This window comes from Lepisosteus platostomus, chromosome 11 (genome assembly GCF_059453375.1).
Source record: "Lepisosteus platostomus isolate fLepPlt1 chromosome 11, fLepPlt1.hap1, whole genome shotgun sequence".
In the NCBI taxonomy this organism is placed as follows: Eukaryota; Metazoa; Chordata; class Actinopteri; order Semionotiformes; family Lepisosteidae; genus Lepisosteus; species Lepisosteus platostomus.
Window position 1 is genome coordinate 11,487,910 of NC_142621.1, and position 22,822 is coordinate 11,510,731.

A 22,822-nucleotide genomic window follows, 5' to 3' on the forward strand; every position below is an offset into this window, starting at 1 on the left:
TTCTGGGAATTTTTGTAGCTCTTCTTGTGTTACTGGGACAAATGGCTGCCACATGTTTCTTACTGGTTGGATGTTTCCTGTTGCATTGATTGTGCAGACATAAAAGAGCTATGAATGTGTAGTGTTGGATTTAACCTTTTGTCCTCCTTTTACTGTCTGTAGGTCTAGATGATGAAGACTAGAGTACTTCGGATTTGGCATTTGGCAACGACCACATCAGCTGAGCAAAACAACGACAGATAATGATAGAAAAATCAGATCTGTAAAGAAAAACAACTGTCGCTACAATCACCAACAACCTCTGTAGTGCAGGGGGTAGAGGTGTCACAATCTACTGTTCACTTAAAACTGCAACAGCAGGATTATAAAGGCAAGATGTAAACCTCTCATCGGCACCGAAAATAGAAAGGCCAGATTGAAACTTGCTAAAAAGTGCAGAGAGGACCCAGTTGGATTATGAACAAAGTGCTATGAACAGATAAGACAAAGATAAACCTCTACCATAGTGAAGGCAAGGTGAAAGCGTGGAGAAAGGAAAGAAATGCAGATGATCCAAAGCATACTGTACCTCTTCATCTGTGAAACATGGTGGAGGCAGTGTCTTGGCCTGGGTCACCTCTGCAACGGATTCACTCATCTTTATTGATGATCCATCTGGATGATATTATTGATGACTCATCTTTATTGATGATGATATTGATGGCAATTATTAATGATTGTAGAAGCAGAATGACTTCAGAAGTGTACAGAAACATCTTGTGTGCAAGTATACCAAAAAATGCCTCCAGATTCATTGGCTGGCACTTCATCATGCAGCAGGACAAGGACCCAAAACACTGCCAATGCAACCAAGGAGTTCATCAAGGGAAAATAGTGGAAAGTCTATTTGATCCAGCACGCATTTCACTTTCTAAAAAGAAGATTGAACGAACAGTAACTGAAAAAAGCTGCAGTAAAGGCTTGGCAAAGCATCTCAAAATAACTAACCAAGAGTTTGGAGATATCAATGATTCACAGGCATGGTGCAGTTATTGCATGCAAACGATATGCGACCAAATACTAAGTATACAGTACTTATCTAAAATGCAGGGATGGAAAATAAAATGTATTATTCTAAAATGTTAAAGCATATATGTGCATAAATACTTAGAAATAAAAGACGACATTCTGTACTTTTGCCTCATTTACATCTTTTCATCTCAAATCGGAATTGTTTGAATACACAACAAACAGGAGTTTTGACTTCACTATTCCAATACTTTCGGAGGGCACTGTAAATGACAGAGCATAATAGAGGTACTAAGATTCTCTTTTGTGACTGCAGTGCATTCATCTTTTTTTCATCTGAACAACAGTAAAAATAAGCTTATGATTCATTGCTGTTAATCTTGGATTTACTGTAGGCAGACACTTCTTTCCTCCTTTCCTTGTGTAAAGATCTAAATTAATTTAGAAGAGGTTAATTTGTACCTTACGCAGTTTGAAACAATTAATCAATTCATTATTCTTGCAAATAAGATTTTCATATTAGAAAACCCATCGTAATGATACTACTTTTCAATCCCCTAAAAGTCCAACACTCATATGTGTAACTGTCAAAGGAGACAACTGGGCATTGACTGAAAATCATCAGATCACAACACATCTGTAACTAGCAAAATGTTAATTTTCAGAAGTGGTGTTTCTATCACTGATTTCTGAAATGCTAATCAAAATGAGCTCTGTGTGAAATGAAGAAAGTGTGCACAAAAAGTGACAGTTCTAGAAACACCTGCTCACCATGTAAGTCATCCACAATCCATTGTGGTACAGATTAACTGTTTAAGAATGCTCATCTGATATTTTGGATACCCTAACTAACAGCAAGGTCTACAATTAGAACTTAGCTTTTTAAATTATATGCAGTATTTTTTTTAAGTAATAAGGAGTGAAGATTGTGAAAGCCAGGTTCTTTGAAATGAAGACAAAACCTGTCATCTGCACATGGTAAAACACATAAAAGTTTCAGTTAAGGCTGTCAAGGTCTTTATCACACATCCATATCGGCTAGTATCAGATACACTGGTAACCCCACTCATTCATTAGGCTTCCAGTGTTTGTTCATTCAGAGACTGTGAACAATGAGTGCTACTTGTCTGACAGCACCTTGTGTACAAACCTCTTTCTGTGGTAGTGGCCCAGCAGGTGTGCAGGAAATGCTTATTATCCAGCTTAGCTTGGTTGTATGTTTCTCTCTTTATAAGACACATTCTGGGTGGCTCTATCAGATAAAGAGACGACAGGTGTTCTGCAGGGAATGCTTTTATGTGTGTCTGACTCTGCCTGAGCAGCTTCATCAAAGCAGGGGGTGCATTCTGTTTGTCCGTATGCTCTGAAAAGTGGGTCATGAAGAAAGCACATCTCCTGCCACCTGCAGGCTTGAGATCTGAGGTACAATGCTTGGAGAATCTTTTCCGATGAAGGAGCAGTGCAATTATTGTACCAAACAGGAACAATAATTACATATTCAAGTACAGGTGGTGCTGATCATGATGGCTGTATAAATGTTGACTTTCTTGTATCCTCTTGGAGAATGCAAGAAACCATCTTGTTGCTATCAAAATGCTTAAACAATTTTTTTTTATTTTAATCATCTCAATCTTGATTTTGGAGATAGTATCTAATGAGAGGGAAGTCAGATTTTAAGAAAATGAGCATAGTATGAGCATATTAAGAAATAGTCTACTCTGAAATATTTTTCAATTTAGAAACCTGATTGCATTGTGCATACTGTAGCTGTGCGTTTTACAAATGGAAGTGAGCAAAAAAATATCTTAAACTCTTACTTAAGTTAAAAGAATTTCCTTATTATTTAGACTGCTCCCTTCCCTCTCCTCCATGAAACTGAGAAAGAAAACTATGCACAGCTCCTCATTTGGGTTAAAGAATTCTAGGATATTTAGGATTTTTTTAGGATAGCAAAATGTTCTTTAATTATGCTGCTGATTCAATATTTTGAAAAAGACACATCTTAAAAAATAAAATCACCTCTTTGTCATCAACCACTGTACTTTATTATGCTTTGAAATGTTAGCTTTTTTCCATAATTTGTATAAGACCTGTTAGCTTGTTTACTTGAGGTTTGCTTGAGGTTGAGAGATATTGGCCCACATGTGTAAAACCACACACAAAACCTGCCTTTATTTAACTGCATTGCATTTAAAATGTTTTGTTTTCTAAGAAAACACATAATGTTAAATAAATCATTGAAAATGCCTAAGCCTTTTACTTGTTTGTTAATAAGATCAATTATGTCAAGCAGGAAAAAGAGTTAGCATTCAATTTTTGCCTCTGTCTAATAGGAACATTTCTTTAACTGTAAATTTGGTATAAATTAGCATTATGTTTTGGATGTGGGTAGTAGAGGTAATTGTAGAGAAGGAAAGTGAAGTTTCAGGCACCATTTAGTAGTTTCTTGCATGCATCAATAAGGAAGAATCAACATGATGTCATAAAAAAATTTAAAAACAGCACCAATCTACTGTACATTTAACAAACTCTATAAAAGTTATGTGTAACTGAGTATCAGCATTAAATGCAATAGTACATGGAACTGTAGTGTTGTACTACATAATCTTGTACAACAGTACACCAGGGTAATTGTTGGAGAAATAGAAGCAAATTTCTAAAAATATATCACCCATTACAGTGTGTTAGAAAGACAAACAGATAAGAAAACAAATACACCATTTTCTATGGGCTACAAACAAACTAGGAAGTATGAGAACACTGTGGCTTGTGTTATAATAAAGTTTTAGAAATAATGATACAGAAATATTTTTTACATTTTTAAAATATGTATTTGATCTGTACTGTACTAAATTTTACTAGGTATAGTGAAGTCAATAATATTGATTATACAGTGCTGTAACACATTATAGGAGATGTACCAAAAGGGCTGAAAATATTCAGAACATAAAAGTATACAATTCTCAATAAAAAATTAAAGGTGTAATTCATTTGGATTCTGCATAGATATTCCAGAGGATTTGTATAAACTGAGATAAATGTATTGATTCACAACAAAAATTAGAACATGTACAAATGAAAGGCGGCTATTCAAGCCATGTTGTTTTAGAGTAGACTGATTCAAAGATTTTATCATGCTGTCTTTCTTAAAAGCCAGGGTATTTGGTTTAACAATATGGCTGGATATCTCAGTACCTTGCAGACATTGCATAAAATATTACCTGAGACTGTTTATATACAGTACACAGTATATAACATGGTTTAACACAAATGCACTAAAAAAAGTTTTTGATGCAACATACATATTCAAGTAAGACAATTCTGCGCATTGGTGATACACGGCTAATACAGTTTGATTTCCATGAACCTTTCCCTGCTGAATCTGCCTAATATTAGATGAAACTCTGGATATACAAACACAAATTACAAGCATTAATACTTGGAAATAGAAATAAAAACTTACAATACAATAAGTTTAAAGCTATATTTATTTTAAACTCCAATGAAGCTCATTTTAACAGGTGTCTAGACTTCATAACAGAACAGCAGCAAAGTACAAGCTGTTTAAAAGCACATTCTTGACAACATTTTGCTTAGTTTAAGCAGGAATTATAACTCAAGTTCATTCTTGTTATTGTATAGTTTCGTTTGGCATTGTTTCTGACCTAAAGATTTATTTACGATAGAAAATGGTCAACTGAGGCAATCCTGCAATCGCTAAACGTAACAAAGTACAAGAATATGGTGAATTTTTAAAATAATTTTCAAACATTTGAATTACTTCCAGAATTACTTGAATTACCTGCAAAAAAAAAGAACATAAATTCCATTTTTCTTTGGGTATTCAACGGGATTTCCAACATTAATTTTTTGCTCTTTGCTCACAGGTTCTATAAATTATTTTTCTTCTATTTAGACTAAAACTGGGTTGAGTATTTTACATATTATATGAGGAAACATGCATGTATAAAGCATATAAAAGCTCCCAAAACTACAGATAAAAAGACACACTGGATATAATATATTCCTTATCAATAGACACAAATCAAGCAACATTGTGCAAAAGCTTTTTAACAAAGCAAAATTTAGTTTGATATTGATGGTCTAGTAAGCAGAGTAGTGCTAACTTGATGTTAGCCAAAATACTCTTCCTTCTAAATTAGAAAATTGTAATAGTATAGTATTTAAACTTCAGATTATTGATCGTGTGAAAAATAATGAATGAATATACAAAGTCTTATCAATTACAGTATGTAGTTTGAAGATAATTCAAAGCCCTGTCTGGAGTGTAGTAAAATCAAGGCAGATGTCTTGCTTCTATGACTCTCCACAGCATAACGTTTACAGTACATTCATTTTTTTTCTTATATCTGGAAACATTATCTTTGTCCTCCAATGTCGAAAAATAAAAGATTTGCATAAAATATTGAAAAAGCTGAAGTACCACATGTACCAAGTAAAAGAATATTTGGAATATAACACAATCACATGCACAGTTCTCTTTATTTGCTATCAACATTAGGAGTGGGACCATTAGAAGTGCTGTCTTCTGAATCTCCTTCACACACTTTCTCGGTACTACAGGACTCTTTTGGCACTTCCTGTGATGAGGAGGGCTCTTTCTTTCCTTCAGTGCTGGCAGAGGTAGAATCTGCAGGTTCACTTTCTTTGGAGCTAGCTTTTTGAGGTTTTTCAGTGGACTGGGGCACTGGCTCCTCTACACTCTCCTTTTTGCCTTCATTGACAACCTCCACAGAGTCTGCTGCTCTAGCTGGCTTCACCTCTCCATTCTGGGCTGGGTAGGCACTCGCTATGGCATCATACAGGAACTGGTAATGCTCCTGTTCAGGAAAGCAAGCATTAGGATTCAGCGTACAAGAAATTACTCTTGCATATTTTTCACTGCTCTCAGATACAATCTGCAATTTGGCAAATGTTTTACTGTATGAAGCCAAAATGTTTGCAGTTTCACAGGGGGGAATAAACAGTGCAGGTTCAAAACAATAGCACAGTTTTTTCTCAAAAAAGGAAGGACGTTGTTTTTTCTTCTTTTACTTACAAAGGATGAAAGCATCCCTTGTCTTTCTCTGCGTAGATTCTTTACCACCTGGAAAACATCGACCAGATTTTCTGTATCCGCACTGTCCAAGATATTCCACAGTGCACAGAACGTCCCGGTCCGTGTTGACCCATCGCTAGAATAAACAGAATATTAAGCATATGATTAGGTTGGTTTAAATAAGTAAATAAAGTTTAAAATTGTGCAAAAGAACCCTTTGGTCTTTAGAGTTAAAAACAAAAGAACCACCTCAGTTCTTCATGTGTGGATCACATTGCTTTGTAGTGGATAGGTACTGTAGATGCAATGTACTGATTTTCAATCAAATGCAGAAGTAGCAGGCACATGCCAATAATTATTTTTAACATGCTTGGTTTGATGGATTGGTGCCTGTCAATGTGGACAAGACAGTGGGGATTCTCCCAGTGGTGAAACAAGAGGTTGCTACAGTAAATTGGCAGTGGTATAGGAGAGAGCAGAGGGGTGCTATTGCAAAGAATACAAGGGAATAGGTGTCCAGTGGCCTAAAGTCATACTCGAGCCAGATGATTGACAGGAATTGAGACTTATCACCTTTAAAACATTCATTATGAATTCCACTAAAAAATCAAAACTGATCTAACATGTTGCTTTTTGAGTACTTCAGACTCATATGCTTAAACACGTTTAAACAAGTGCTCTCTGTGTGGTATTCCATCCATTTTTCTGTTTTCTAATTGGCTTAATTAAATTCAGGGTCACTGGGTGGCAGAGCCTATTCTGGCAACTAGCATGTGCAAGATGGGATATTCAAGATGGGACGCCAGTCCATCTCTGGGTAGGCAGACACAAACTCAGACACATAGACCAGGGCCAGCTTTCCCAGAAGCCAATTCAATAGGATAACTTGCTTAATTAATGGAGGTGAAACAGTGTTGATGACATACCATGTGAACTGCCTACACATACTGTGCTGCCCGTATGCTGAACATTCACTGGTACAGTGGTTCGTGTCATAAATGGCATTCACTTTAACATCTGCACAACAGTTTTGTGTCCTCTGTTTCACGCATTCCCTTTATTCAAGGTAGCTGTCACACAAATTCAATTGTCACTCACTTGCAGTGAACAACAACAGGCACACTCTTGTTGTCCTTGACAGATTTCTGGGGAATCTTTTGCTTTATGCTCCTTATCAAAGCAATAAGATCCTGTGGATTCTCTGGAAGGTCTCGCCCACTCCACTTCTGGAAATGATACTGGTAGATCCTACGGCTCTCTTTCCTCTAAAAAGGCAGAAAATTTAAAAACAAAACACATACAAATCGGTGATAAGATTGCACCTTTTCAGTTCTGTGTATTGGTCTTATTCATTATAGAAATTATGAGCAACGTCTGGGACAATAACAAAAGAATTAACACTTCACATCTCAGAACATTACAATAAACAATTAGTAACCTTTTGTCTTTGTCTTCCTTTTGAATAGGAAGGATGCTCATCCTTTGTAATAAAGGGAGTCTAACTACTTTAGTCTAAAATTGTCAAGTCTAAAATTAGACTTTACAAAAAGTTATGCAGATATAACTGGATTTTTTGGGGTGGTTAACTGATTTTAAGGTCATAAAAACTCATATTAAAAGGTTTTAGTTCTCCTGAAAACAGTTAATGTTATTTTTCCCTATATTTCTCATCTTCTCCTCCCTTCTTAACCACTATATCAGAATTACCTTTGTGTGTTTTATTTCAATAGATCGGATTATGTATTCCGGACAGACGTTGTAGTCCACCACTCCAACTTCGATTTCATCATATAACTTCTTTTCATCATGCCAGTATTTCGAACAGAAATCCTAAAAAATGTATCCGAAAAAAACAAGATCACATAAGAGACATGCATGTGTTCACAACATAACACAGTATATTTGTCCTGCTAAATATATTGAGATCATTTAAACTAGTTTCCATTTTAGTAGGGACAAACCTTATCTCCCTCTGTACATTCTGTGAGCATCACAATAATCTTGATTTTTTTCTGGAAGACCATCTGCCAGAAGTCTGCAATGGTATCTGGAAGAGGTCCCTGGGCAGCAATCAGGCTTCTCTGACCCCAGTAGCCCTGAAAAAGTATAACAACAGAGTATTTTTAAAGTATGAGACAACTATAAGCTTTCCCACTAATAATTATTTATGTTCTTGTCCTAATCTAACTTGTGCTCTGTCCTATAGAGGAGATGTGAAAAGGTGCTGGAAAGAATAATCTGAACTCAGCCATCCTGGGATTTATCATAGAAATTAGGGCCTTCAGTGTTTAAATGTGCAATGTGGAGTTTTGACATACAGTACATTTTCAGAAGAATGTCAAATTCTAATCTTCTGATTTCTAGTCTCCTAAATATATTGCATTCTAATTACACCTTTTGCAAATATTTTGGTGCACCCTTCCCTTCTCCCAATCTTCACTCTTTCAGCAGCTACCTGGCCTGGCTCATTTCTAGTGATGTCATGTTGTGGACCCATCAGCCTGGGACTTTCTCTCAAGTAATTGTTCCCTCAGTCAGGCGAATTCCACCAAATAAACTTTGAATGAGTTTTGTCTCTGCGTCATATTAGTTAGGATTTGACTGAACTATTGTCGGAATTTTGAAAATGTATGCCTACCACACTCAGTAAAAGGTGCTTTCTGGCTCACAATGTAAAATTGTGTTCTAAAATGAATTTTGATCATTTTCAATTAATGACTTCCCCATCTGAGAGAAAGGTCACAATTAACCATATATATTATAACTATTTTCCATGCAATACATAATATTTAACAGCTGAAATACAAAATACTCTTTCAAAGGAAGTCCCTGATGCATAATTCATTCCTTAGTTTCTTTAAGTAACTTTGGCTAATTCTAATGAATAAATATTTGAGATGCAATAAATTTATTTTAAATCTATACAGGCTTTCGCTCAAAGGTCTTGAGTCTCACTGCCTGCAGATTCACCCAGCTCAGCAATAAAGCAGGAGGGAGCTCAGGACTAAAAGCAAGGACCTGAAGACAGGAGAGGAGGGAAATTCTAGATTAAAATTTGTTTTAATTTTAATTATTATTAGGGGTAAAAATTGCAGTAGTGAAAAACCCTGCTTGTGAGTAAATGACTGGGAAACCAAGTTAGCCATATACCCATTCCCCCTAGGTGTTATTATATTGCTAATTAAATGACAGATTGACTACAGACATCAAAATCTATTTTCTGGGTTTGTTTTTACAATATAACATGGACTCCAACACATACATCCATAAAAGATGCATTGATGTATTTGGTCGAATCTTCATCATCATCATCAGATGAGTCCTCAGTGTCCTCCTCGTGTTCACTCTCCTGGCTTTTTTCATCTTCCAACTTAATAGGCACTCTGTTGTAGTCATCTGCAGCATAGCATTATAGTAGAAGATACATTTGTAAGCATGAAAACCATTAAACCCTTAGCATTATAGGCATAAACAGTAGTATACTGTGCAGATTAAAGAACCATTACAAATTCTGTATAGCTAGTCTATGATTACAAAATTCTTTTTGGGATCATTCTCTTAATAGTGCTTTTTAAGTTGTTTGTAATTGAGAAAATTACACTTTCTATATGTAACATTAGTTTTTTAATGTTGCTCTAAGTTGGACTATGATATCAAGAAATGTGTTTTGCTCCTACTGTGGGTTAAATAAGTTAGAAGGATAAAGGTTTATACCTAGGGCCTTTCATATCTTACACATGTACTTTGACTAATGTCAAATATAAATTGGATACATGTGAGATAACCGGCACATTATAATTGTGATACTGTACTCACATGGGATAGCATTGGAATATCTGTTCTTCTTCTTATTCTCTTCATTTGTGCCTGCATTTTGGACCTTCCAGTTTCTATATTTCGGAAGTCTCTGAAATAGGATAATACAGCTTTGATTAATGAAACCGACCTTTGAATCAAAATGAGCATTTCCTTTTCTGTCAAAATGAGCAAAAGCCATTAGCAACCACTGATTGTTCATGTTCACTGATATAATCATTTTGCACATCCATATTTTTGGCAATGCATAGGAGTACGTATTTGGAATGGAGTCTTTTGAGAATTCTTCAGAAACTAGAGAAAATCACCTGGAATTCACCCTCCAGCAGAGTCGGATCTGAGGGTGGGTCTTTCTTCTTCAAGTTGTTCAGTGTGGAGTGCAGCTCAGAAAGGGGGATTTCCGTCTCTCCAAATTGGTTGTGTTCAATCAGGGCCTGGTGGATTAGTATGTACTGAGCCTGTGAAGAAATACAGAAATGGTTGTATCAACTGTATCCACTGAATATTGCGACAAGAACAAGGCTGAAGCTTGATTTTGATCAATGCACTTTTTTTACCACTACTTTGATATGTGTATTCCTCCAAGTAACTCTTGTATCAGGGTGGAGCGGTGGCTCTGTGCCTGTGGCTGGAAGGTTGCCGGTTCAAATCCTGCAGCTGGCAGAGGAATCCTGTTCTGTTGGGCTCCTGAGCAAGGCCCTTAACCCCAGGGGTGCTGTACATTGGCTGACCCTGTGCTCTGACCCCAGGCTCTCTCCCCCTGTCTGTGTATCTGTGTGTCTCATGGAGAGTAAGCTGGGGTAATTGAAAAGATGAATTCCTAATGCAAGAAATTGTATAGGGCTAATAAACTGATGTTATGTTATTTAGGGGGAGACATGGAGTGAGATAAGCTGTTGCATGCAATTGTATTTCAAAATCACATTTTGAAATTCTCACCTCGACTTGCACCATGAGGCAGCGCTGACGCCGCAGTTTGACCACATATCCATAAATGTCCACTCTCCCCTCAGCCTCTAAGCCTTCCATCATAGCATCAATGCCAATATACGTGCCAGTACGGCCAACACCAGCACTGCAGAGAAAGACGAGGTTACCAATGACCAAAAGATCAAATTTCAATAAAAAATAATGGGTTTCTACCAATACAAAATCTTTCTTTCTTGTTTTTATTGCAGTTCTAAAAGACTTCTTCTCAAGGAAAGGCGATATGCATATTGGGACTCAGTCCAAGCAGAATTTCAAACAATGCACAGGCCTTCTAGAAGTGGTCAGTGCATTAATTTTTCGCATTGTTGGTAACGCTGTAAAATGTTTTTTCATACCTGCAGTGGACGACTATGGGACCACTGAAAAAATTGTTGAAAGCATTAACACGTCTCCGCAGCTTCAGCAGAAGATGGGGGTCACCAGGTACCCCATGGTCAGGCCAGCTAGTAAACTGGATGTGAGTCACTGCTCTCTCTGAGTTCTTCTCCTTCCTCTGTAAACATATCAGGAGGTCTTGTAATAATCTGTTTTTAATAGTTCTACATGTTTCCATGAAGCACATGCATTGTGCCAATTAGTTTGGGTTGTATCAGTTCAATTCATGTGAAAACAATTAGAATTGTATATTCATTCCTAAGTTGATTCTTTGTGTCATAGATCTAACATTTGTTAAGAAATGTATGCAGGTCAGCTTTAAATAGAAATGTAACTGATTTCATAATCACTTAATTCCAAAGTAATTGTTATGGTCCAGTAATTCAAATGTTTATATTGCCATTGAGATCATAGACCCTCACATTCAAAAGTGCATTGTTTAACCGAATGCAAATTAGGATAGGACAGCAACTCTTAAAGCAACACTACTATCTGGAAATTCTTCTGAAAGTTAAAATAATAATAGGAGATTTATTACATTTTAAAATAAGAATCCTCAAGTAAACTCAAATAAAGTGAAATTCACACAATGGTTAAGAGAACATAATATAACAAACATGATACTGACATTCTAAGAAAGAACCAAACTCACGTTTGTAACATTCAGGTTTCGAATAATGTAATCTGGGCACTGGTTTTCTCCGTTAATCTTCACTGCAAAATCCCCGAAGATCTCAGCTTCCCTGTCCATTGATGGCCAATACTGAGCACATTTGTTCTAGATAAAGACAACATACAGTATGACTTCATTAGGCTGTGTATATTTACTTTTGGTACCTTATTTCTTTTAATACTGTGTTCATATAAAGCTTATATTGATTAGTATATATCAATATATATATGATACTGATATCATACTGATAAGTATACTGTATATTAGCGTACCTAAACATATACTATTTATAAATAGTCTGATAACAACAAAGTGTTAGTCCCTCCAACACAATGGTCACATTTTGTAAGTATGTGTGTTTTATTTGTTTTCCTTATAAACTATTTTTTTGTTTTACTTTTTGTTTTTTATCACCCAGGCCATTTACAGACATGATCTGGGTCACACTTGGTAATTGAAGTATCTATCAAAGAAGTAAATTAAACAACAGATTAGTAAAAGATTACTACAAAAATAAACCTTAAAATAAAATAATGTTCAGGATATGGACAATGTGTTTTCTTATTAATTTATTGATTTGGTTTCCTTAAAAATACAGTAGTTATTTTTTGTCTAATCATGTCTAACATTGAACTAACCTAAGCATAAGTTTCAGAGGTTCAATGCATTAAAGAACAATGTTCTTACACTAAACATGGTTATATTAAGGGTATTAAAGTGTTTTAAAGGCACATAGACAAATACAACAAACAAAGATAAGGAATCTATCTTTAAGGGATAAGGCATAATGCCTGTAAAGTATTCTGATATAAGGCATTTTTCTGTGGGAGCTGGTCCTGTGATTGGAATAGAGAATCATGGATCTTGTGCACAATCCAGGGAAATAGCGAGTCTGCTATTCTGGATGACACACAAATCAATAATAATAATAATAAAAATAATAATAATAATAATAATAATAATAATAATAATAATAATAATAATAATAATAATAATGAGGGCACCCCACACCATGACCGATACGCATACTCTATATCATGTTTTCAACAAGATTTATATGACATGGCCCTGCCTATCTGAGGCATCATCAAGACATAATATGAACTTTCAGCAAAGAGGACTCATTTCCAGTTTCTGTTACAGTATGTCAGATATGATTCCTAATATTAAAAATGCTTCCTGCATTCTTGAATATAGATTGAGCTTTTAGCAGGCAATTTACTAGCCCATGCAGCCCAAAGTGAACTGACTAAGATTTCTAGACTAAGACTGAGATAATCCAATAAGATTTTATGGACTATCCACAGAAACTCTTGGATCTGATTTAGTTTGACTAAAGCTCTGAGGGGTTATGATTTGTTTGGGATCTTCCACCCACTTTCTGATGTATCATAACCATGGCACTGTACAGTATTTTACTGCCTCCACCTGTAGGAAACCACACTATGGACAAATTTAAGAACTATTAAAAATGAGTGCATTCATGTGGAGATAAAAAAATCACAATGTTCAGTGTATTATACACCATAAACAACAAATATCAGTGTATTATACATCATACATAACAAATAATCAGTCAATTAGATTTGCCTGTACCAGTATACTGTACCAAGAAAATCATTATTTACCCTGTTTCCTTCCTCACAGCGGGTTACCATCACAATAATAGAGCACTGCTGTTCCCAAATCATTCTCCAGAAATCATTAACTGTCTCATCCTTTGGCCCTAAAAGGGACAATATAAAGAATGTCAGTTACAGTAAAACTATAGTACAGAAGGTAAATTGACAAAACACATTGGAATTGTTGTAAAATAGCTTCAATATGGTTTATTGAAAAGGTTTTTATTTTTTACAATCACATAAACAAACATCAGTTTCTAAAACCTAGAATTCTATCTCACATTAAAAATAGTGTACTGTTATTTAATTTGTACTGTGAATGTAGAAAAGTTTTCTTGAGGAGTTAGACTTGTTTTTTTTTTGTATAAATGACAACATTCTGGTCTACTTTTTCTTGACTTGGTCTGAAACTTTTTAACCATGCACAAAGTAAATGTAACAAAAGAAAAATCAAACCTTGTGCAGCAATGTACTTCCTTGGTTCTTTATAACCCTGTAAAAAGTATGTTTGATAATTTTTAATATTATACATTATACATATTATACATTATACAAGTTAATAATACAGTACATGCATAAAACAGAAACTCTTATGCTGTTAGTCTAAAAACATAAAATTAATCTGTGAAAAGCTAATACAGTATGCATATGTTTTTAGATGTTTAAGTAATCATTAGTGCTGATTACAAGTTAACCAGATCATTGCTAAAATCTTAATTCAGAAAAAAACTTTAAATCACTTTAAATAATTATTAAGCTATAAGAATATTTCAGAATAAACTGTCATTACTTACATCTATAAAGCTTGCATTGATATAGTCAGAACCTACTTCTCCATTTATCATGGAAAGCTGGACACGGTTGTAATCATCTGTCAAATGAATAAACGTTAGCCATCTTAAAAATAAAACATTTTCTTATAAAATGCTGTATTCAATAAATTTCTGCTAGGGAGCCGAGAAAGTTGGCAGGACTTACATGGCAGGATATCAACATAACGGTTCTTATTCTGGTTGCAAGCTTTCCTGGCATCCTTGACAGCGAATTTGCTGAAAACTCTTGGAATGCTCTGGAAATAAAATTGTACTTTTACCAAATATGCACACATGGTTTATGCACTATATGCACTACATGGTTTCCATGTAGATTATTGTAGCACTGTGCTACAATAGAAAATGCAATATAATACATCCACTTCTTAAATGATGTTTGTCTTCTAGATGTAGGGTATTTGATTTTATATGCTTCCATAGCTCGCCATTAGAGCACTTTAGTATCAAATGGCTCTTTCATTCCTGACAATTAATTTCCTTGTCGTATTGCAAGTATTGCAATGGACTGAATGGGAAGAGTCATATCTCTGTGAATGTCAGCTTGCCCTCCCGTGTATTCATGCAGTCTGATTCAGCCACTTGGGCTGTCCGTACACAGTATGGGTGGTTGTCAGTACCACCTGCCTCTGATTGATGGGCACGTAACTAGTTAACATCTACAGTATTTAAGTCCTGACTACCCCTGCTCTAGCATTCTGTCAATGTGGGTTTCTCTCTAAGAGTCCTGCTAGTTGTATTTTGGTTCATTGTCTCTTTGCCTTGTCAGCTTGTTGCAAACGACCCTCTGCCTTGTTTCCTGACCATGTTCCTGGATCCTCCCTGGCTTTGTCTGCTTTGAGGTTACCCGGCTACGAACTTCCCCTGTCTGACTTTGTATTTTTGGAAACTCTGATTCCTGCTCCCTGTTCATCTCCACCTTCATCTAAACTCTCTGTGTACCAATCAGTCCAAGTGATCCAGCACCTTGCGCCAATGTCAGTAGTTGACATACTGTTGTCAAGATCAATGCGATTTCTACAGTATAAAATACATGCAAACATGCAAGACTGACAAATTTCAATCAGTTGTGTGATTTTGTAATTGTATTTATGTAAATGTTTTTTGCGAGATCAGTATTTTATTTGTAATTACATTTCATGTACTAAACAGCCCTCCTTCAGCTAAGCAATACATTTTATTGGTTACAGAAGGAAAATGCAATTACCTGAAATTCCGCCAGGAAGAGTCTTCCCTCATCTGCGACCTTCCTTTTATAAGTGTCCAGCAAGTGCTCTGCAGATATGGGCTCAACATTCAAGAGCTGTGCTTCATCTTCTGCTGATGTTACAGAAAGTACAAAATTAGAACAGAAAATAAGAAAAAATATAAAATAATAAATGCATACCAGACATAAATGGGAGTTTACGAAGAAAAGCACTTACGAGTGATGAGTTCTAAGGTTTCCTCATTATTGCTGTAAAACAAAGAACAGCATGAGCAGTTGAAAATAAATTTGTGATTTTGCATCTTTACAAAAATGAAATGGCTAAAACATTCAGAACCTGTGATAGGCAGGAAACATTTATTGTTGTCTTAAAATACCACTATGTAGAAATCCCTTGGGGCTTTTCATGTTACCAAAAAAATAATTATTCAGTAATGGGTTTCATATATTTTATAGCTTATACAGTATACAGTAGTTCTACAGTATATCAGAATTTACAATAGGAAATAATATAAATGTATGTCATTTGCTTTGAATTATAAATCAATACAAAAAGCTTTAGGTGCATCACAAAGCAAGTAAAATATAGTGACTTAGATGAGACAAAAAATAGCCGAACTATCTTAAAAGTGGTTTAACTTGTTTCCTGTCTATAAACATTAAATAATAACAGTAAATTCTTGACACTATCTTAGAACATCTGGTCCAGGTCAGTATTTGCTTATTTTAGGATTAATGGCTACTTGACTACCACAAGACTGAGACCAAAATTGTGTCATTTTGCAGTATATGGAAGCAAAAGTTTTTAACTGTGCAGACGTTTACTGCACAACACCATTACACAGAGCATTGAAACAGTATTAACTCCCTCAAATGATTCCTCATCTTACAAATAATGTGTTTTTCATCAAAATTTGAATACTTAAGCTAAACACTTTTATTGGTAAAACAAGTTAAAAGATAGCGAAAAAAAAGGTTGATTGTACAGTAACTATTCACCACCTTGAATCATTACTTGGTGGAAACAAATTCCCGAGTGATTACAATTGCTAGTTTACTTTATCTCGAAACCATCACCAAGCAACAATGTTAACAATGTCTTAACCTATCAAGAATATTATATATATTATATATATGGTTACAAACAAGGTTGCAACAATTTCCTGTAACCAATCATGTTGAATGAACAGCTAATCAGTATTTCTGATGTGAGTGGAATAGAACCCATCTTCTCTCATTTAACTGCAAGTACTGCAGCTGTATTATCCAAGAGTGTTTACATTTCCAACAGTAAACATACAGTAGTTTTGGAATCCCTAGACATTACAGGGCTGTTGAATCGTAGTGAATTTAAATCCATTGTTAATTTTCTAAATTATTTATCTTCAAATATTTGCTGTATCTCTGCTTTTCTTTCAAAGAAAACCCAGAAAGCCACTTACTTAGAGTTCCTTTTCTGCAGCAAATAAATTTTATAAAGAACAAAAAGAAGAGCTACAGAAGTCACAATGATAAGGAATGCCAGGAATCCTATGAGAGCTTTGTCATTATCTGAAAAACAAAATACAAGAAACTGAAACAAACCTTTTTTAGTGAAAGTTTGAATAACAAATAAGGATTCTGATCCTTAGTCCACAGAAAACTGACCTGAATAGGCATGAACCTGTACTAAACGTATGCACAAATGTCTGTGATTTAGATTCAAGAGTTACACTGTTAACATAAAATTGACATTCAAAATACAATGACTAATATTAGCAGGTTAAAAGAAGGTATGTTATTGTAAAATAAACAACAAAAACATAGAAAACTTATTTTAAATTGTATGCTGTATTATTGTATAATGCAAATGATTTATTTTGAATTAAGGATTGCATCTCTTGTTTTTTATAAGTTGTCAGAATAGATAATTTATCTATTGAACAGGAATGACATGAAGGCATTACAGTTTCTGTCTGTAGGGACTATGTAATGTCTGCAACTACTAAACAGCTACACAAAATACATGTTGAATAAAACATACGAATGATCACCAAATAAATGTTGAAAAAAACAGACAAATGATCAGAGTACAAACTCCACTCCACACAACACACCAAGACCCGATTTGAACACAGGACCCCAGCACTACAGAGCAGCAATACTTTCTATTGTGCCACCAGTCTGCCCTTTTTTGTAAAAAAAAGAGTACTGAGTGTTTTTGTGTAACTATTTATTACAGTATAAGCCAAACTTAATAAACTACAGTTCAGTAAATCTATACTGGATAAAGGCTGGTAAAAGCAAAATAGGACACAAGGATTAAACCCTTTCCTCCACGTCTGTAGTTTCTTCATCTGTGGTTTCGTGTACGTGTGGTGTCAGTACAAGTCTTGCCTGTGAGGTATTCTTAAACTTCTAGAACATTGTCAGAGGCCAATGCTTCTCAGAGTATCTCTGAGGCTTAGTTCAAAATTTGTTAAAAATAATTTCCTTACATTTACTCTTCATCACTTCCTGTTTCTCAATTCTCTTACATCCGAACGTCAATGCTGAGCTAAGACAGACAGAAAGACCCGGAAATATATAGTCCCAGAGAGAGAGAGAAACACCGGAAGGAAATGACCGCAAATGAGAGATAGGACAGAGAAGGAGCGCCCTTTGGCTGCAGAGGACGTGACACCATCAATGGTTACTCAGACAGGTCTATTCAAGCATGTGGTCATTTTGGCTTCATGCTTCCTTCCCATGATAACTACGTCATGTGCATGGGAAAAAAAGCATGTTCTGAGAGCACTGGATGGCAGTTCTACCTGCAAGCCATTCCAAGAGCAGGTGGAGAGATGGGCTTCCACTGGCAAAGTACCATTTTTAAGTGTTTCTGTGGACTCCATGTCCTATCACAGTGAGAAAAGCTCCTCCTGTAATTTAATGCTTTTGCATCAGTCTGGAGGGCCTCACAATACATCTTCCCCACACCTCCTCCAGAGGTTTCCTACTACACTGTACTGAAAGCAGACACCTCAGACAGGTCTGTGTGTTGATATCACCATTGTCCCTTTTCTCAATCCCTCAGATACAGGCAACTCACAACTTGCCCGTAGCAAAGACGTGCTAAGAGAGTCCACTCATTCATCATCCAACAGGGTTCACCATCATCCACATTGATGATTAAGATCACTGTTTTGCCTGAATACTGAAACTGCTGATGTCCTACCATCCTGGTCTCTATGCACAACAGTTGAATAGACTGACACAAAGATCAGATGAATACTGAAAGATCTTGCAGTCACTGACAACATTCACTGCTCTTCCCTTCTCCTTCAGATTTGCATTACCATTGTTCATGAATGATAATGCATGGTTAGTGACAGAGATGCTAATTCTCCGATGAGGGAGATGAGTTTGTCTTCTGGATAAGGATCTTTCCAAGGCTTTTGAAGACCCAGTACCATTACTCCCTATGATGTATTTCTATCACTGGTCCATGGATGTCTAGAAGAGAGCCATAGGCCATAAGCATCTGGACATGATTTTAAAAGTCACAGGGCATGGTTAATAACCCAAAAAGATGACCAACCAATCAGGGACATGCAGGATGTGAAGACACACTCCTCCTGGTGAATTGTTAACCAAGCAACAAATGTATTTTCTGCAGTTAAAAAGTGGTACACATCAGTCTTAACTCTGCTTCTCTCTGTTGAACCAGCTTGGCTGGCTAACAACAGAAACACATTATTACTGTACCACCCCTGTTGTCTAAACTTTGTGACTTAAGATTTATCCTGAAGCCCTGAATTGGAGAGTTAGCCCGTATGCAAAGAGAGTTCTTCCTGACCCTTCCTAGCCTGCAGCAAGGACCTCACGACAAGCTAGCTGCCACTGTGCGACCATTTGATCACTGAAGGAATACAGATGGACTTTGATCAACATGCCTGAATTTCTCATTGTTCGGTAGTAGGGAGCAAACTGAGTTTCTCTTCTTTTTGTGTGACTCATCCTGACTGAGCATCCACCAGCCTGTACACAGACTGTGTCCCAGTTAACATGGACATTCCACTGGAGAAAAATGACTGCTAGTGCAAGGCCACAGCAGGATTATTTACATAAACCCTAAACTGTCTTTCCTGACACAGAATAGGTAGTCAAATGTCTTGTCCGACTAATGTCCAATTCATAGCAGGAATGGCTATTTAACTGTTTTTGACTTAATTGCTTAATGAAAAGGTAGTACAGTATGATTCCATTACAAAGAATGTGTTATTACACTTTTTTTTCAATGTTACTTGTATTTTTATTATTTTAAAACAATCAAAAAAAAAGTCCATTTTCTGCATATTTTTAGTTTGATATCAAATATAAATAATGGAAAAAATGTCCCACAGTCTTCCTATAGTTCGTTAAATAGACTAATGTAAAATAGAAGACAAAATATTTTATTTAGTACCAGCTGAAAACTATCAATACCTCTGCCATGAATATCAATACCTATCATTACCTCTGCCATTTATAGCCAAATAATATGGGCTTGGACTTTTATTTTCAACTACATACCATCCTCTAAACTACAAGGCTTGTTAAGGTATCTTAATATTAATTTATTAATCTGTTAAGTAATGTAGTTCTCTTAATTGTAATATCTGCTTCCTAATATAGAAATACTATATATTTATAACATATACTATATATTTATAAACTACAGAAATGTAAAGTCTAATTTTAAACAAAATAACAGCATTTTGGAACAAAGCATAAAGTGTGTTCATTGCTTAAGATGAGTAAAGAAAAACTTACATTTTGTGTGTATTGAATAAAATGATTTTTGACCTTCATTCTTCGTGTTATTAGCCCAAATCTAAAATAAATATAATGAAATAAAGAAATTCATGAATACACACATAATAGACTATTCTCAATTACATATGATCACGTACCAATACTTTATAAAACAGTTTAAGGACCCTGACAAAAACACAGAAAAACAGAAATCTAATCATTGCTTACTTACATCATCATCGATATTTTGATAATGAAATGTGTGTACATGTACAGAAAAGCACTTAGAAGAGTTTGAAAATAGACTCACTTACCACAAATGTATAATTTGTGAGATAATCCAGATCATCAAAAACAAAGTCACAATTTTTACTTTTTTGGGCTGTATAATCTTTATCTTTTATTTGTGCCTTAAAAAACCCACTTGGTCCATTAAATGTGACCGGTTTATCGCAGGTTATTTTCACTGTATTGTGGGGATTCACTTTTCCTTGTATGTTTTGCACTTTTTGGGGGGCTGTGAAAAGAAACCATTACTAGAATACAAAATCATTTAAAATTACCAAAAATAGACATCAATCAATAAGTGAGCAGTACTGCACAAAAAAATGTTGGATTTATATTACTGTGGATTTATATTAAGAGTTGTAAATCTTCCCAAAAAAACTTTATTTTGAAACTGCAACAACTGTTACTCTATTTTGAAAAAAAAAGACTTTGTCCTTCATCAAAATGTTCACTTCTCCTTTTACTGTTAACAATGCCTCCTGCATACACATCAAACAGTCTTCCTCTCCCCTTTACAGCTTGTCCTTAGTTTGTTTTGCCTATTCAGCCCTGAACACTGTGAACTTATTTGGAGGATAGATTAATGCTATTTTAAAGTGGCTGTAGTGGTTTTCTAAATAGTCCACTCTTTAAATACCTTTTAAACCTTCATATATTTTTAACATAAGTAAAAAAATGTGTTAATTGTATGATGTGATTCCCTTTCTACATTGTTTCCAGTGTCATTAAATGAAAAGGCTGGCTTCTGATGTTGAATCATAAACATTTCAACACATTTTATGAACTGCATGAATTACTGATTGTGTACACAATATTACAATATTAGTTTATTAACACAGCATGTGTTATTATGGACTGAACAGTGTAAATTCACAGTAAGAAAATATTTTCTACCAAGATTTTGCTTTGTTGGTAGCCAGCCTAAAACAATCATTCCATCTAATATTTTTTTTTTACAATTTTCACTACTGTATGTGTCTTAAAAGTGTCTTTGTTAAGATTATGGGCTAATCTTTTTTTGATTTGATGAAAAAATAAGTAATTCTTCTTAGTTGAGGTTTTCCTACAAAAAAGCTATTTGAAGAAAAGAAACTCAAAATACTATACTATACTATACTCTTATCAAGCTGAATCGGTGTGGATGGATTACATTAAAACAGTTATAATCCACCAGCCTCTGGGGTACTGCATGTACACTGGAAATGTTTTAATATATAATATATATTAAGATATAATATAAAGTTTAATTAACAACTTCCTACTCTGACAAATCCAATAGCTTAAAGGCCACAGTGAGCATTTTTCTCCTTCGAATATTCTCTTAGCTGCACCTCTACCTGTTACCTGTATGAGGATCATGAAGATTCCTTTAAAGTGTTCAAACTGTCAAATTTAAAAAGAATCCTGTTTACTTTTAACGGTTTGCTGTACTGCGCTAAATGTTTGTTTTTTTTCCATCTATGTAGTTTAAGGTTTAAACTCTATTGGTTATTTGAAAATCTTTTCCCGGAATTACACTAACATACTGTATTCTTTTTTCTTTTGTGTGGGAACTTGCAATATGAATACATGCTTTAATCACAATTTTATGATTGTTTCAATTTAGGCATGGTAATCCACTTGTGTGTGCACTGACTAGCTCTGTTGGTAGAGCATGAGACTCATTATCTCAGGATAGTGGGTTTGTGTCCCACGTCAGGCATAAGGTTCTCCAATAACCCATACTGGGCAGCAGCAGTGTGGGGTGATGTTGGCGGTGGAGGATCATGTTTCCATGACAATAGCAACAACACTATCACGATCCTGCACAGATGAAAGGCCGGGCAACCTACTGCTGTATCTTGCCATGAAAACTCTATGGATAGTGACGGGGGAACAATACCTAGGGTCTCCATAAATCAACACTGACTTGATGACACTCAACAGCAACAACAATCCACTTACAGTATGTATTAATTCTCTGCAGTGCCGTGGAAAATCATTGCAATGGTACAGTAGTAAGCTTATTTGACAGAACTGATGGCTACAAAAATAGAAGATACTTCTTAAAGTATATTTTGTAAAGGCATAATATTATAATAATACCATTAGTTATTTTTTACACAGTACACTGAGAACAGCAATATTGTTGCGGAGATTCTCTTTTAACAAAATACGTAGCCTAAATGAAGAGCCAGATCAAATTCTTTGTGTGGTGTG

The 22,822-nt window shown here is 35.3% G+C and overlaps 1 protein-coding gene across 7 annotated transcripts in view; it reads right to left on the reverse strand.

The window, feature by feature from the left end:
- Positions 1-4,478: 4,478 nt before the first annotated feature.
- ptprc (protein tyrosine phosphatase receptor type C) overlaps positions 4,479-22,822 on the reverse strand; it is a 46,631-nt gene continuing 28,287 nt past the window's right edge. For 6 of the 7 annotated variants that reach the window (XM_088598425.1, XM_088598422.1, XM_088598424.1 and 3 more), the window contains 20 exons: positions 20,650-20,852; positions 20,354-20,414; positions 17,023-17,131; positions 15,798-15,829; positions 15,581-15,693; positions 14,522-14,612; positions 14,338-14,414; positions 14,000-14,036; positions 13,550-13,647; positions 11,901-12,026; positions 11,209-11,366; positions 10,823-10,958; positions 10,192-10,341; positions 9,884-9,974; positions 9,330-9,463; positions 8,029-8,163; positions 7,775-7,897; positions 7,166-7,332; positions 6,068-6,203; positions 4,479-5,849 (listed from right to left, as the gene is read on the reverse strand). In XM_088598425.1, coding sequence (XP_088454551.1) covers positions 5,511-5,849; positions 6,068-6,203; positions 7,166-7,332; positions 7,775-7,897; positions 8,029-8,163; positions 9,330-9,463; positions 9,884-9,974; positions 10,192-10,341; positions 10,823-10,958; positions 11,209-11,366; positions 11,901-12,026; positions 13,550-13,647; positions 14,000-14,036; positions 14,338-14,414; positions 14,522-14,612; positions 15,581-15,693; positions 15,798-15,829; positions 17,023-17,131; positions 20,354-20,414; positions 20,650-20,852 — 2,516 coding nt within the window. In that variant the 3' untranslated portion in view covers positions 4,479-5,510. The remainder of the gene's footprint in view (positions 5,850-6,067; positions 6,204-7,165; positions 7,333-7,774; positions 7,898-8,028; positions 8,164-9,329; positions 9,464-9,883; positions 9,975-10,191; positions 10,342-10,822; positions 10,959-11,208; positions 11,367-11,900; positions 12,027-13,549; positions 13,648-13,999; positions 14,037-14,337; positions 14,415-14,521; positions 14,613-15,580; positions 15,694-15,797; positions 15,830-17,022; positions 17,132-20,353; positions 20,415-20,649; positions 20,853-22,822) is intronic. The other variant, XM_088598419.1, reaches the window with a different exon arrangement.